The sequence below is a fragment of the Pristiophorus japonicus genome, chromosome 3 (assembly GCF_044704955.1).
Source record: "Pristiophorus japonicus isolate sPriJap1 chromosome 3, sPriJap1.hap1, whole genome shotgun sequence".
NCBI classification, from domain to species: Eukaryota; Metazoa; Chordata; class Chondrichthyes; family Pristiophoridae; genus Pristiophorus; species Pristiophorus japonicus.
This window is the reverse complement of record NC_091979.1, coordinates 216,281,931-216,299,265: the sequence shown is the minus strand read 5'-3', so window position 1 is coordinate 216,299,265 and position 17,335 is coordinate 216,281,931. Positions and strand designations below refer to the sequence as shown.

Below are 17,335 nucleotides of genomic sequence, written 5' to 3'. Positions count from 1 at the left end.
ATAAATATTGGCCAGGATACCTGTTCTTCTTCGAAACAGTGCCAGGGGATTAGATGGGGTCTCAGTTTAGTGCCTTATCTGAAAAACAGCACCTCCGACAGTGTAGTACTCCCTCAGTACTCAGTGGAGTGCCACCATCGATATATGTGTTCAAGTCCCTGGAGTGGAACTTGAACCCACAATCTTCTGACTCGGAGTTGATGGTGCTACCCACTGAGCCACAGGCTGACAGGGGAACATCCTAGCTTCTCTAATCTTTCGACGTAACTGAAGTCCCTCATGGAAAGAAGAAAAAAAGAAAGACTTGCATTTATAAAGCACCTTTCACGACCACCGGATGTCCCAAAGTGCTTTACCACCAATTAAGTACTTTTTCATGTGTAGTCATTGTTGTAATGTAGGAAACACAACAATCAATCTCCCCACAAACAGCAATGTGATAATGACCAAATAATCTGTTTTTAGCAATGTTGATTGAGGACTAAATATCAGCCAGGACATCAGGGATAACTCCCCTGCTTTTCTTCAAAATAGTGCCATAGGATCTTTTACATCCACCTGAGTGGGAAGACAGGGCCTCAGATTAACATCTCATCTGAAAGACGCCACCTCCAACAGTGCAGCACTCCCTCAGTACTGCACTGGAGTGTCAGGCTAGATTTTTGTACTCAAGTCCCTGAAGTGGGACTTGAACCCACAACCTTCTGACTCAGAGATGACAGTGCTACCCACTGAGCCACAACTGAATCCCTGGTATCAGCCCAGTAAACCTCCTCTGTACCCTCTCGCGGGCTTTGACATTCTTCCTAAAATATGGTGCCCAGAATTGTATATAATACTCAGTTTTGTCTCATCTGCAAACTTCAAAATTGTACTCCTTATACCCAAGTCCAGTTCATTTATATATGACAAGGAAAGCAATGGTCCTAATACCAACCACTAGGACCCCACTGCTTTCTTCTTTCCATTCAGTAAAACATCTGTTCACCATTAATCTCTGCCTCCTATCCCTTAGGCTATTTCCTACCCAAGTTCCACTATCCTTTTAAAGCCATATTGGTTGAGGGATAAATATTGGCCAGGACACCGGGAGAACTCCCCTGGTCTTCTTCAAAATAGTGCCATGGGATGTTTAATGTTAAAGTGGCATTTGAAAGACAACAACAACAACAACAACTTGTATTTATATAGCGCCTTTAACGTAGTGAAACATCCCAAGGCACCTCACAGGAGTATTTTGAAACAAACATCTTTACACCAAGCCACATAAGGAGAAATTAGGGCAATGACCAAAAGCTTGGTCAAAGAGGTAGGTTTTAAGGAGCTTCTTGAAGGAGGAAAGAGAGGTAGAGAGGCGGAGAGGTTTAGGCAGGGAGTTCCAGAGCTTAGGGCCTAGCAACAGAAGGCACGGCCATCAATGGTTGAGCAATTATAATCAGGGATGCTCAAGAGGACAGAATTAAAGGAGCGCATACATCTTGGGGGATTGTGGGGCTGGAAGAGATTACAGAGGTAGGGAGGGGCGAGGCCATGGAAGGATTTGAAAACAAGGATGAGAATTTTGAAATCAAGGCATTGCCTAACCGGGAGCCAATGTAGGTCAGCGAGCAGAGAGGTGATGGGTGAACGGGATTTGGTGTGAGTTAGGACATGGGCAGCTGAGTTTTGGATCACCTCTAGTTTACATAGGGTAGAATGTGGGAGACCAGCCAGGAGTGCGTTGGAATAGTCAAGTCTAGAGGTAACAAAGGCATGGATGAGGGCTTCAGCACCAGATGTCCTAAGGCAAGGGCGGAGACGGGCGATGTTACTGGAGGTGGAAATAGGCGGTCTTACTTATGCTGCGGATATATGGTCAAAAGCTCATTTCAGGGTCAAATATGACACCAAGGTTGCGAACAGTCTGGTTTAGCCTCAGACAGAAGTTGGGGAGATGGAGTCAGTGGCTAGGGAATAGAGTTTGTGGCACGGACCGAAAACAATGGCTTTAGTCTTCCCAATATTCAATTGGAAAAAATGTCCCCATTGGAGAAAGTTGGCTCTCATAACATTGTAGCACTCCCTCAGTACTACACTGGGAGTATCAGCCAAGATTATGTGCTCCAGTCTCTGGAGTGGAACTTGAAGCCACAGGGGGAGAAATTTCCCAGCGCCCCGTTTGAGGGCGGTAACACAGTCGAGGAGGGACACCCGCTCCAGTCACGAAATTGGGGTTACCGCCCCTCACAGGAAGTGGAGCGCAATGTCGTGCAATCCACTTCCTGTTGGGCCGGTATCCGGGGTGCTACTCGAGTGGCGTCGGCAGCGCTACGTGGCCTCTCCATGTCGTGCTGACTCATTTCAACGCCTCTCCACTTCCGTTAAAGGGAAGGGCCGGTGTGCACTCTGCATGGCCACCGGGGCGGCGTGCTGCCATGGCCACACCCAACTGCAAGATGGCGGCCCGTACCACGCCACAGAGCACCAAGACGGGCTGACCAGTGAGTCGGCCAAAAGGCCAAAATGACGACGTGCGGTGCAGCGCACCTCCCCTTTAACTTCTGCCTCAGGAGCGGAGGTCGGCCCGGTTTGCAATCTGCGAGGCTGGTGCTGACACTGTTCATGGCAGCCTCGCGGGGCGCTGGCCAATTTCCACCGCGGGGCACTAAGGGGTCGCCGATTGCACAGAAGCCCGGGGCACTACTAGCGGGGCACGGCACTACCGTGTTAGCGCTAACTCCCTCGCAATTGCAATTTCGTGGGAGCCGGTAGCGTCCCCTCCCCCGGTCGAAAACAGGTTAGCACCCCGTTAGCGCTAATGCGAGGCACACAGCAAGGGAATTTCCCCCCTACAATCGTCTGACTTAGGAAGTGAGAGTGATACCAACTGGTGGGGGATTCCACAACAAACTTCTGTGTCTTTCATGAGCTTGAAACTTTGTTCTCTAGTGCATTCAGAATGACATCCCAAACTGGGCTTTTATTTGTTATTCATTCAAAATATGGGAAAGCATCAAGTTACATTTAAGAACGTTAGAATGCATGCGGTTCGATTCTTCCTCTGTGTTGAGCTAACTGATATCAGCCAGGGCAGTGGTTACGGAGAATCAACCAGATTTCTTGCTTCCGATCGCTATCACTCGGTGGCCCCCGACTGTCCACTACCAAGACACGCATAGTCTTGGACCGAATTGAGCTCTAGGCTGGAATAGCTTTCAACACTCACTGTCTGGGCTGACACATAAGAAATTGTCACTTGGACAAAGTTGCTACAGAGGAGGACTGCAATAAAATACAGGCAGACATTAACAAACTTGCAGAATGGGTGTGTGCATGGCAAATGAATTTCAATATAGATAACTGTGAGATGACGCATTTTGGTCAGAAGAATAAGGAGGCCATGTACTCCTTGGAAAATAAGAGGGCGAAATTTGGTACCGGAGGCGAGGTGGGACATCCTGCGCCAGGCGTGGAAGTCCCGCCCCGGCAGCGAAATTGGCATTATCGCCCCTGAGAGGAAGTGGAGAGCAATGTCGGGTGCTTCACTTCCTCTTGGGGCCGGGACTGCGGCGCTAACTGCAGGAATGTTCCATTGCTACGCCAAGAGCCGCGTAGCGCTGGTAGGAGCACAGGGCCCTCCCCTTCTGTTAAAGGGAAGGGCACGCTGCCGACTCTGCATCAGGGAGAAGGGGCCACCGCTAGATGACCAGGGAGCAGGGTGCCATGGCAGCAGCCCAGCACAGAAGCAGAGTGCCTGGCTGCAACATCGCGCCACAGACCCCGCGATTTCAGGAGGGCAAGGCCGCGACTGGTAAGTCGGGCATTTTTCAAAATGTCGGCGCCACATCGCCCCTTTAATTTTAGCCCCGCAAGCGGATTGAGGCCCGGTTCGCAACCCACGAGGCTGGCGTAGACATCGCCCGTGGCGGTCTCACGGGGTGCTACCAAATGTTCACGCCGGGGCAAAAACAGGTCGCTGCGCATGGTGATGACGTCATCATTGTTGGCGAAGAGGCCCGGGGCACTACCTGCAGGTGTGGGACACACCGGGGGCACTACCTGCAGGTGTGGGACACACCGGGGGCACTACCTGCAGGTGTGGGACACACCGGGGGCACTACCTGCAGGTGTGGGACACACCGGGGGCACTACCTGCAGGTATGGGACACACCGGGGGCACTACCTGCAGGTATGGGACACACCGGGGGCACTACCTGCAGGTGTGGGACACACCGGGGGCACTACCTGCAGGTGTGGGACACACCGGGGGCACTACCTGCAGGTGTGGGACACACCGGGGGCACTACCTGCAGGATCGGGACACACCGGGGGCACTACCTGCAGGTATGGGACACACCGGGGGCATTACCTGCAGGTGTGGGACATACCGGGGGCACTACCTGCAGGATCGGGACACACCGGGGGCACTACCTGCAGGTGTGGGACACACCGGGGGCACTACCTGCAGGAGCGGGACACACCGGGGGCACTACCTGCAGGAGCGGGACACACCGGGGGCACTACCTGCAGGTGTGGGACACATCGGGGGCACTACCTACAGGTGTGGAACACACCGGGGGCACTACCTGCAGGAGTGGGACACACCGGGGGCACTACCTGCAGGATCGGGACACACCGGGGGCACTACCTGCAGGTATGGGACACACCGGGGGCACTACCTGCAGGTGTGGGACACACCGGGGGCACTACCTGCAGGTGTGGGACACACCGGGGGCACTACCTGCAGGAGCGGGACACACCGGGGGCACTACCTGCAGGAGCGGGACACACCGGGGGCACTACCTGCAGGTGTGGGACACATCGGGGGCACTACCTACAGGTGTGGAACACACCGGGGGCACTACCTGCAGGAGTGGGACACACCGGGGGCACTACCTACAGATGTGGAACACACCGAGGGCACTACCTGCAGGTGTGGGACACACCAGGGGGCACTACCTACAGGTGTGGGACACACCGGGGGCACTACCTGCAGGTGTGGGACACACCGGGGGCACTACCTGCAGGATCGGGACACACCAGGGGCACTACCTGCAGGTGTGGGACACACCGGGGGCACTACCTACAGGAGTGGGACACACCGGGGGCACTACCTACAGGTGTGGGACACACCGGGGGCATTACCTGCAGGAGTGGGACACACCGGGGGCACTACCTGCAGGAGCGGGACACTACCGGTTAGTGCCTCCGCTACCTCCCGCGGAATTTCGTAGGAGTCGATAGTGGCCCCGCGTGAGAAGTCGTTTGCACCCCCGGGGGCGCTAACGGAAAGTGCAAACAACTCAAATTTCTCCCCCAGCGTATCTATATGGGGTAGAGGAGCAAAGGGATCTGGGGTACAGATTCACAAATCACTAAAGATAGTGACGCGTGCTAATAAGGCCATGAAACAGCAATCAAAGCACTGGGATTCATTTCTAGAGGGACAGAAATTAAAAGCAGAGAAGTTATGTTAAACTTGTATTGAATCTTTGTTCGAGCACACTTGGAGTGCTGTGAACAGTTCTGGTTTCCATATTATAGAAAGGATAGAAGCACTGGAGAAGGTGCAAAAAACTATTAACAATGCTGCTTCCAGAACTGAGAGGGTACAACTATCATGAAAGGCTGAACAGCTGGAGATCATTTCTCTATAAAGGAAAAGGCTCTGGGGTCACCCGATAGAAGGGATTATGAAGGGATTTGATCGGGTAGACATGGAGAAGGTGTTTCCACTTGTGGGGAGTCAAAAACTAGGAGCCATAAATATAAAATAGTCACTATTAAATCCAATAGGAAATTCAGGAGAAACTTCTTTACTCATAGAGTGGTTAGAATGTGGAACTCACAACCACAAGGAGTGGTTGAGGCAAATAGCATCGATTCATTTAAGGAGAAGCTCGATAAACACATGAGGGAGAAAGGAATAGAAGGGTTTGATAAAATAAGATGGGAAGAGGCTCGTACGATGCATAAACACTGACATAGACCAGTTGGGCCGAATGGCCTGTTTCTGTGCTGTAAATTCTATGGTATAAAATTGAATGCAGCCTTTGTGTAAGCAGTGGGTTTCCCAATGATGTGTGCTACCAGTTAGTAGATGTAATCAGGAGATGGAAGAGGAAGGACAGTGTTTGTTGAAGCTGCTTCAGCTTGCTTGAACCTTTCAATGATCCCCTTAAAGATATTGGAGACCATCCTCTGATCAGCGAAGGGTTGGCTTTGCATTATCTCTGGGTCCAGGTTACCCTCTTATTCCTCAGTGTGCTGATAAACTGAGTTTGTATTTTTTCATTGTTTTCTTCAGGCGGCCCTCAAGATGCCCAAATCGACCTCAGCAGAAAGAGAAAGGTAAATCATGTTCGTGAGATTCCCAACCATTCCGATTAATTACATTTCTCAGGATTCACTCTTCTTTGTTCTTAGGCATAGTCCACATGCTGCCTGGGAAAATTCACCTCCCTTTAAGATGTTTTGTTGTCATAATATTGGGGAGAGGGAGTTGCTTGCATGGGTTCTCTGCTCACTTGCAGTACAGTGCATTCTGTACATGATAGTCAGCCATAGAGCTGGCCTCATACCTCTAACACACAGGAGGCTGCTCCAGGTACCTGTCCGGTACCCTGTACTGCATTGAAAATTTTCAGGGAGAGCGGGACTTCTGAAGTCGGCTCAACAATGGCACTTCTTGGGTGCCGGACCACGGGCCCGGCCGAAGCCCTCCCTGGTGGCCCAGTGGGCACCACTAAAGTGGCTGCAGAGCTTGCAACGATCCTCCTCTTTAATTGAAGTGGAGGGACATTGCTACGCTTCAGCGCGATGTGGCACATCATCAGCGTCGCGCTGACGTGTTCCGCGCGGCGCTGATGACACCACCCGCCTTCCGCCCCACTCTCGATCCACTTCCGCCCCGCAGCCTCCCGAAACACCGCCCCAACCGGAACTCAAACAAATAGAGGGCAAAATTCCTCTATTCACTGCCCCAAGGATTGGGGCAGAGAATAATCATCTATTTCAAAAGGTGTGCCCCATTTGGGATGGAGGGAAATTTCGGCCCCTCTTGCATTGAGGTACATACCATTAAGCACTGACAAACTCCCTTAGTGTCTATTTTATAGCCTTTGTTTCCTCTGTATTGCAAATTAAATTACTAATTTTCTGCATTCCATTTCAAGCTTTGCGACTCTCCCTTCTGAATCCACTCTCAGGTTCCCCATCCCCCTGCCAAGCTAGTTAAACCCTCCCTAACAGCACTAGCAAACCCCCCCAGGGAGGAAATTGGTTCGGGCCTTGTTGAGGAGCAACCCGTCCGGCTTGTTCAGGTCTCACCTCCCCCCAGAGGCGGTCCCAATGCCTCAGAAATCTAAAGCCCTCTCTCCTGCACTATCTCTCCAACCACAAATTCATCTGCTATTTCTGTACTCACTCACGCGTGGCACCAGGAGTAATTCAGAGATTACTATCTTTAAGGTCCTCCTTATTAGTGTTATGTATGCAACACCTTGTAATCAGCATTCTACCGCCACCAGGGGGTGCATCTGTTGGAGTCCCAAGGGATCCCAGCATCCCTTCGGAGCACTGCATATAAGCAGGTCTCCCATGCTGTACCAGCACTCTGGAGTCAGAATAAAGAGACTAAGGTCACACTTACTCAAGTCTACAGTACTCAGTCACATTGCTTTATTTGAGACATAAAATTTAGTCTCTTTCCAATCTCCCTAAAATCTGCCCGTAGGACGTCATACCGCTTTCTACCTAGGTTTTTGGTACCGATATAGACCACGACCTCCGGTTGTTCACCCTTCCCCCTCAGAATGTTCTGCAGCCGCTCAGTAACATCCTTGACCCTGGCACCAGGGAGGCAACATAGCATCCTGGAGTCACATCTGTGGCCCTAACTATTGAATCCCCTATCACTATTGCCTTCCTGACATTCCTCCTCTGCATCCCCCCCTACAGCTGTGCCACCCATGGTGTCATGGACTTGGCTCTGGTTGTACACCCCAGAGGAACTATTGCCCTCACCAGTATTAAAGGGAGAGATGTACTCAGGGGATTTCTGCACTACATGCCTGGTCCTCCTTGTCCAGCTGACGGTCACCCATCCCCTCTTTGCCTGCAAACTGTTAAGCTACGGGGTTATCACCTCCTCAAATGTGCTATCCACATAGCTCTGAGCCTCGCAGATGCACTGTAGTAACCCCAGCTGCAGCTCAAGCTGTGAAACCAGGAGCTGACGCAACTACCTGTACACGAGAAGCATCCTGGATTTCCCACATGGAACAGAATGTGCATTCGATGGGACTGAGGTGTCCTGCCACGCCTCTATTGCTTCTTAGTTTATCCCACTGCCCTAACAGAGAAAAAAGGCAAAATTATTTACTCGCATTTAACAAGAACCACAGAGATGCTAAAAACAAAGACCCAATATATTAGATATCGAGGTCTGGACTTTCTGCTATTTTGCGTCTCGTTTCACGCCCTGGCGGGGCGGTAAATGGCGTATCTGTGCGTCAAATGGGACATCCAGGATTTAGCGCTAGGTTGGAAGTTTCACCAATGGTTTTGCTGCGGCGCAAAAACTTATCACCACCACCACGCTCCATTTTGACCGTAAATCATCGTGCAAGGCTGCGCTAGTGCCCCGAGTGGAACTTTTGGCTTTAACACCTGATTTAGCGACCGCCCTAGGAACTAACCGAAAAAAACAGATGATCCCAGGGTGCAGGAGGCCCAATTGGTGGCATATTTAAAGGGAGGCTGGAGGATCTTATATCGCAGTTGTCAGTGACTGCCATGGTTGCACACAGAATGCTGCGTGAGTCTACAGTTTAAAGCGAGCTTTTATGCAGGACCACCTTAGGAGGAGAACGAGGAAGACAAGGAAGAGGAGCCTGCCGAGAAACCCTTACCGCGTCCACCACAACCACAGGGGAGGCAGCATGGAGATGTGGTCGCAGCTAGTGCCTTAGGTCGGCTGCTCATCATTGGCCGGTTTACTTGAACGGGGAAGGGGAGGTTGGAGTGTTGCCTCACTACTCTATGTCACCATGCTGGCTATGCTACACCTGATTCTGCGAATGAGACACAAGACAGCAATGTCAAAGGTCAAACAACAACTTTTATCAAAATGCAAAAGTTTCAATTTCCCCCCCTCCTCCCTTCAAAACCCAAAACTCAACAATGGTTAAAGACATGAGCACAGATCTGATCCCTGCATTCAGCAACATATAAATTAACATAAATCTGCTCCCTGCACTCAACAACATCTAAAGTAACATAAAACTATTTCATGCAGTGAACAAAATATAAAGTAACACAAAGCTGCACCCTCCAGTGAACAAAATGTGAAAGAACACAAGACTACTTCATGCAATGAAAAAAATGTAAAGTTACATAGAAACATAGAAAATAGATGCAGGAGTAGGCCATTCGGCCCTTCGAGCTTGCACCACCATTCAATATGATCATAGCTGATCATTCATTTCAGTAGCCCATTCCTGCTTTCTCTTCATACCCCTTGATCCCTTTAGCCGTAACGGCCATATCTAACTCCCTCTTGAATATATCCAATGAACTGGCATCAACAACTCTCTGCGGCAGGGAATTCCACAGGTTAACAACTCTCTGAGTGAAGAAGTTTCTCTTCATCTCGGTCCTAAATGGCTTACCCCTTATTCTTAGACTGTGACCCCTGGTTCTGGACTTCCCCAACATCGGGAACATTCTTCCTGCATCTAACCTATCTAAACCCGTCAGAATTGTATATGTTTCTGAGATCCCCTCTCATTCTTCTAAATTCCAGTGAATATAAGCCTAGTCGATCCAGTCTTTCTTCATATGTCAGTTCTGTCATCCCGGGAATCAGTCAGGTGAACATTCGCTGCACTCCCTCAATAGCAAGAATGTCCTTCCTCAGATTAGGAGACCAAAACTGTACACAATATTCAAGGTGAGGCCTTACCAAGGCCCTGTACAACTATAGTAAGACCTCCCTGCTCCTATAGTCGAATCCTCTCGCTATGAAGGCCAACATGCCATTTGCCTTCTTCACCGCCTGCTGTACCTGCATGCCAACCTTCAATGACTGATGTACCATGACACCCAGGTCTCGTTGCACCTCCCCCTTTACCAATCTGTCACCATTCAGGTAATAATCAGCCTTCCTGTTTTTGCCACCAAAGTGGATAACCTCACATTTATCCACATTATACCGCATCTGCCATGCATTTGCCCACTCACCTAACCTGTCCAAGTCACCCTGCAGCCTCTTATCATCCTCCTCACAGCTCACACTGCCACTCAGCTTAGTGTCATCTGCAAACTAGGTGATATTACATTCAACTCCTTCATCTAAATCATTAATGTATATTGTAAATAGCTGGGGTCCCAGCACTGAACCCTGCGATACCCCACTGGTCACTGCCTGCCATTCTGAAAAGGACCCGTTTACACTACACTGATTCATGCAACAACACCATTGAACAGAAGTGCATTGTTATCACACAACTATGTACAATGTGGCCAATGGTACAGACATTCCTGGCAATGAAGTGTTGCCAACCCTTAATGGGTCTTCGTGAGACTTTCACCCCCTTCCCCTCAACCCCCTCCCATGCCTGCTGCTCCTCCTCAATGAGGCCTCGGGGGGTACAGCAAGTCTGCTAGAGGGCTGCTGTGTTGGGGGGGCCGGACAATGCAGACGCCGTTTGAGGATGCACTGCACCAGCTCCTGGTCTGGAAGGCCCGGCTTTCAACTGGGGCACCTCTCCCTCAGCGTTACCAGTCACAGGTGGGGGTGTCAACCGTGTATGCTGTCATCCTGAGGAATGAGACCACCTACCATTTCCCTGGAGCCACCGACTCTCCAACGGGGCTGGGCCTTAGCAACTGGAACACGATGTATACGTACAACTTGCTGGTCTGCTTTGGCACCGTCACTTCCCCATGGGACAGTGGGGAACGCAGAGAGTATGGAATCAGAAAAGGACTGCATCACTTGCCCAGGCTAAAGCAGAGTTTGTGCCTGTGATGTGGCCGAGCCTGCGGCGTGATCAATGTCACAAGCCACGCACTCTGGAACTCCACTGTCGCTGCTCGAGGCCACCAGCCTCTGTGTGTGAGCAATGATGGCCTCGCTGGACTCGCGTATCACACTGACAATGTGTGGCAGCGCCTCCTCAACAGTCGCAGTGAGCTTGTCAGTGCTCGCTGGGATCTGTCCCAATGCATCCATAAGGTCACGGTGCATCACTGTGGTTTCTCTGGACATTTCCACCAGGTCCAGTTCAATGTTGGTCTGTCTTTGAGCAGACCGACTTTGCCGACTCACCCTCCGGAGAGCTGACCTGCGAGATTCCACTCGGGCACTGCGTTGCTTTACGCCACTGGAGCCAGAAGTTTCCAAATCCTCAAACCCTGGGAATCAGCGTTATTGCTAGATGAACTGAGTGCTGAGGGGCAACTGGTGGGCTTGGATGCTCCGCCGGAGCAGTGTCCACCAGTCCCTTGTCATCTGCAGCATGGCCTGAAGTGGAGGCCTCCCTTGAGGGATGCTGCGCCTCTGGTTGGTCATCTGGAAGTAGAAAACACGAGAGGAGTGGTTAGCAGCAGGGGAGGAGGCAGGATGACAGGAGGAAGGTGGCATTGCAGAAGTTCATTTGAAAAGGGTCGCCGCAACTCCATAATATCTCTCAATGTAGTGTCTTAGGTCGGACCATCCATTTACATCCTCTCATTACCCGAAGGGGGCTCAGCATCGCCCCGGCAACTGTCCGAGCTGGGACTCCAATCAGGGCAGAGACCCGCTCCGCAGCATCCGTCAGCAGGATTGTTTGAGACGGACCCCCGCCAGTCCGCAGCTGCTCCCTTCATAGAAACATAGAAACATAGAAAATAGGTGCAGGAGCAGGCCATTCAGCCCTTCGAGCCTGCACCGCCATTCAATGAGTTCATGGCTGAACATGCAACTTCAGTACCCCTTTCCTGCTTTCTCGCCATACCCCTTGATCCCCCTAGTAGTAAGGACTACATCTAACTCCTTTTTGAATATATTTAGTGAATTGGCCTCAACAACTTTCTGTGGTAGAGAATTCCACAGGTTCACCACTCTCTGGGTGAAGAAGTTTCTCCTCATCTCAGTCCTAAATGGCTTACCCCTTATCCTTAGACTGTGACCCCTGGTTCTGGAATTCCCCAACATTGGGAACATTCTTCCTGCATCTAACCTGTCTAAACCCGTCAGAATTTTAAACGTTTTTATGAGATCCCCTCTCATTTTTCTGAACTCCAGTGAATACAAGCCCAGTTGATCCAGTCTTTCTTGATATGTCAGTCCCACCATCCCGGGAATCAGTCTGGTGAACATTCGCTGCACTCCCTCAATAGCAAAAATGTCCTTCCTCAAGTTAGGAGACTAAAACTGTACACAATATTCCAGGTGAGGCCTCACCAAGGCCCTGTACAACTGTAGTAACACCTCCCTGCCCCAGTACTCAAATCCCCTCGCTATGAAGGCCAACATGCCATTTGCTTTCTTAACCGCCTGCTGTACCTGCATGCCAACCTTCAATGACTGATGTACCATGACACCCAGGTCTCGTTGCACCTCCCCTTTTCCTAATCTGTCACCATTCAGATAATAGTCTGTCTCTCTGTTTTTACCACCAAAATGGTAACCTCACATTTATCCACATTATCCTTCATCTGCCATGCATTTGCCCACTCACCTAACCTATCCAAGTCACTCTGCAGCCTCATAGCATCCTCCTCGTAGCTCACACTGCCACCCAACTTTGTGTCATCCGCAAATTTGGAAATACTACATTTAATCCCCTTGTTTAAATCATTAATGTACAGTGTAAACAGCTGGGGCCCCAGCACAGAACCTTGCGGTACCCCACTAGTCACTGCCTGCCATTCTGAAAAGTACCCATTTACTTCCTGTCTGACAACCAGTTCTCAATCCACGTCAGCACACTACCCCCAAAGTTAACGTGCTTTAACTTTGCACATTAATCTCTTGTGTGGGACCTTGTCGAAAGCCTTCTGAAAGTCCAAATACACCACATCAACTGGTTCTCCCTTGTCCACTCTACTGGAAACATCCCTTCGATTATGGGAGTGCTTGGACTGCAAAGAGAAAAATTGGAAGGGTTCAAAAAGGGTTTATCTGCTGTTGTGCCACTTATGCCTCCCACAGTAGCATAGGTGATACTGTGTAAATGTTCTAGTGGCCACAGTTCAATTTGTGCTTCATCAGGCATCTAACATGGGGGCTGTAAGTGATCTTTCAGAAAGCGATAGGAGCAGTTGGAGTGTATTGCGAAGGACCATGTTAATGATACAACTAATATGCATAGATCATTAAAAGCCAATGGGTGCTGAAGTAAAGTTTCATCTTTGTTATGCATTGTGAAAGCCACTGCACAGAGTGTTGAGAGGGACCAGATTCATGACAAACTTCACATAGTGTGTGAGATTAATGTTAGAAGTCATGCAAATGTTACTCACCTAGACTAGCTCGTAAAGTCGTTGAACTTTTTTATGCACTGTGTGCCAGTCCTGGGCAGAGTGTCTGCAGCAGACACTTCCTGTACAATGTCCCTTCACATATGTTTAAACACAGGAGGGAGTGGTTTGGCTGCCCCCAGAAAGATGGAGTGAGGCCCACCTCCTCTCCACTGCGCTCACCAATGCTTCACTGGCCTCCTGGTTGAAGCGCCTGGAACATGGCCTTCCTTCCTGCGTCTCCATCTCAACAGAAGTGGCTGAAGTGAGGTGGTTTAAATGCACATGCGCACAGGAAGCTGGTGCGCCCTGCATTTGCATTTGCGAAAAGAAACCAAGAAGAAATAAAAAATGTCAATGCGCATGCACAAAATGGCTGTCTCCTTCAACGCCGAAGGTTTCAGCTTGGGTGCACAAAGTCAGGTGTGCAGCACCAATGCTGCTCCAGATCACTTTTTTGCCGAAAATTCCTGACGAGGGCGCAAACTATTTTCCTGTGCTAACTTTTGCGCCCTGCCACGAATAGGGTCCCGAAATACAAAAAGCCAAATATCCAGCCCCCAGATACTTACTTAGAGTCCTCTGGTTCCGTTCCTCCACTCCTTCTTTGAGTTGGACATGAGAAACCATCTCCTCCTCTCCACCAAATTCCTCCTATCACCAAATTCTTCCACTCTAATTGCGACCCACTCCGCTTGCGATCCACTCCAATTGCGCTTCACCCAGCTCTATCTCCAAGTTCTGTGCTTTTGCAAAATAATGCCTAATATATTCCTTTTGAGAGTCAAACATGTTACAACTGCTTAATAAGCTTGTAGCTCACATCTTTCACCACCTAATCAAGCAACCACCTACAGTGATTGCCTGTTAATAGTGAACTGCCACCAACCTTGCACTTTCTTTTATATTACAAGAAAAAGATAAATTCCAATCTGATCCCTGCCTTATACCTACCAGTGAAATTCCTACTATCACCAAATTCTTCCACTCTGCACTATGGGCCTTGAGGTGTCCTGCACTATGGGCCTAGCTGAGGAGGTAGCCTCTGCAAGTAAATAAGAAGCTTTCAGTCCCATTCTGACACTGGGAAGGTACTGACTTCGACAAATTGTGCATCTTCGATTGATCCAACTTCATTCAGGATAACAGAAGCCTGATCTTTGCATTTTCCTTTTCAGGCGAGAAGCTGCAATGCAGGATGGCTTGAAGAAAGCTGTCAGTGTCCCTCTGTCCTTAGCAGAGAAAGTCAACAGCCTCTGGCCGGTCCTAAGGGAGATGGCGATGTATGGAAACCTCACGTGCAAATCAGATCTGCAGGTAGACATGGTCATGGGTGGGAATAAGAAACCCTAAACTATAAGTGGGGTGTTGTGTCTCAGGCGGCAGTGAATAGTTACCAGTGCACTCATTGTCAGTTCAGCTACAAAATGTACTAAGAGAACCAATTGTACCATGTTTTGGTTAGTTATCACAGAACTTTGATTAGGCAGTAGCATCTACAAGCTCTTATGGCAGTAGTGTCGTCACCCTGATCATTCTTCGTGAAGGATGTAGACTTCCTGGTCTCGTGAAGGTCTGGTTTCCATTCAAGGCCGTGAAGCCAAATTCGTTTTTCTAAGCCTGGGATCTAATTGAAGTGTGAACACTGAAGTGTGAAAACATATTTTGGGCATGTTGTGTGTTGCATGTGTTCCCTACTAACCTCTCCTATGTTAGTACTTGAACCATTCAAACAATCAGAAGACTAACTGTGGGTGTAAGTCAGATGTGCCATTCTTGGTCCTGCTCCATTCTAAACTGTCTGTCTGTTTCTAGGTTGCTGCTAAAGCCTTAGAGCTGGGAGTATTTGGGGCCCATTACAACATCATCATTAACCTCAAGGATATCAAAGAGGAGGAGTTCAGCACCAAGGTATTGACTGAGCTGAGGTCACAGGCCTAGGGTTTGAGCAGTGAGGAGGATAGTAACAAACTTCAGGAGGCCACAGACAGACTGGAAAAATGGGCGGACACAAGGCAGATTAAATTTAACATAGAGAAGTGTGATACATTTTGGAAGGAAGAATGAGGAGGGGCAATACAAATTAATGATACAATTTTAAAGGGGTGCAGGAACAGAAAAACCTGGGGGTTACAGACACAAATCCTTGAAGGTGGCAGGACAAGTTGATGCTAAAAAGACATAATGGATCCTTGGTTTTATAAATAGAGGAATACAGTACAAATTAAGGAAGTTATGGTAAAGCTATAGAAATCATTGGTTAGGCTCCAGCTGGAGTAATGTGTTCAATTCTGGGCACCACACTTTAGGAAGGATGTCAAGGCCTTAGAGAGGGTGCAGAAGGGATTTACTTGAAAGGTACCAGAGAATAGGGACTTCAGTTATGCGGAGAGACTGAAGGAGCTGGGATTGTTCTCCTTAGAGCAGAGACGGTTAAGCGGATATTTAATAGAGGTGTTCAAAATGTTGAGGGGTGTTGATCAAGTAAATAGGGAGAAACTGTTTCAAGTAGCAAGAGGGTTAGTAAATAGAGGACACAGATTTAAGGTAATTGGCAAAAGAACCAGGGTGCCAATAAGAAGAATTTTTTTAAATGCAGTGAGTTGTTATGATTTGGAATTAATGCACTGCCTGAAAGGGTAGTGGAAGCAGATTCAATAATAACTTTGAAAATGGAATTGGATAACTACTCGTCAGTTGAGCAAGTTACTGGAGGGCTATTTGGGCCCATGGAAGAGTCGGTAGTTTCCGCGGTAGCAATAACTGGGGATAAACCACCGGTGTACAGCAAGGACATATCCTCGATACTGTGCACACAATTGGTATGTGTGCCAGTTCACAGCTTCATATATAGTGTAATTGTATAATAAAGTGGGTGGATGTTTCATGTAATTCCATTTGTTTGTGGGGATAGAGTGAATGCAAGTATTTGGCATTTTCTGCCTCTCCCGCTTTCTAGTCTAGAAGACGCTGCGTAGATTCAGTGCTGAAGAATAGATAGCGTGAATGACATTTTCCTGCAGGTTAGGGGCTAACTTTCTCTCTGCTTGTCCACAGGCTAGACTGAGGGCCTCTGACCTCCTGAAACAGGCTAAACAGAACACGGAGCAGATCTTAGAGCTGATCAACAAGCGGAAAGAGTCAGGGAAAGAGTGAGGCACTGGACTGCAGCAATAAGGAGCATGGCTTTGAGCAATTTACTGTAAAACCCATAGGAGCATTCCTGAGTAGCTGTGTTATACATCTGGGGAAAGTTTCCATTCTTATGTGTGTGAATCAGCAGAGATGAATAAATAAATAACATTGCTCAAAAGGTATACGAGTTGTTCTTGGTGAACACAAAAATCTTTAAGCATGTATTAACTTCATGTGTTATGAGTGGAACAGGCGGGAGAGGTCCCGAACCAGCATCTTATTTTGTTCATTCCCTCCTTTCCTGAATGCTTTGACTCCTTCCTGGGACATAGTACCACAGATGCCAGTCATCCTCCGGTATCTTCCCCAAGGGATTATTATTCATAGATATTCATTGAATGTTACAGCAGAGAAGGATGCCATTAGGCCAATCGTACCTGTGCCGGCTATCCAATTAATCCCACTCTCCTGCCCTTTCCCCATTGCTCTGCAAATGGTTATCCTTCAATTACCTTTTGAAACTTACTACTGAATCTGCCTCCACCACCCTTTCAGGCAGTGCAATCCAGATCCTAACCACTCGCTGTATAAAAAGATTTCTCCACATCTTGCTTCTAGCTCTTTAAACCTGTGTCCTCTGGTTACTGACCCTTCAGCCACTGGAAACAGTTTCTCCTTATTTATGTTATCAAAACCCTTTGTGATTTTGAAC

General features: G+C 48.9%; 1 protein-coding gene across 1 annotated transcript in view; it reads left to right on the top strand.

Moving 5' to 3' along the window:
* ftcd (formimidoyltransferase cyclodeaminase) overlaps window positions 1–16,644 on the top strand; it is a 154,043-nt gene extending 137,399 nt beyond the window's left edge. The window contains exons 10-13 of the mRNA XM_070873887.1: window positions 6,287–6,330; window positions 14,667–14,805; window positions 15,304–15,399; window positions 16,546–16,644. Of these exons, the coding sequence (XP_070729988.1) occupies window positions 6,287–6,330; window positions 14,667–14,805; window positions 15,304–15,399; window positions 16,546–16,644 (378 nt within the window). The remainder of the gene's footprint in view (window positions 1–6,286; window positions 6,331–14,666; window positions 14,806–15,303; window positions 15,400–16,545) is intronic.
* The last annotated feature ends 691 nt before the right edge of the window (window positions 16,645–17,335 follow it).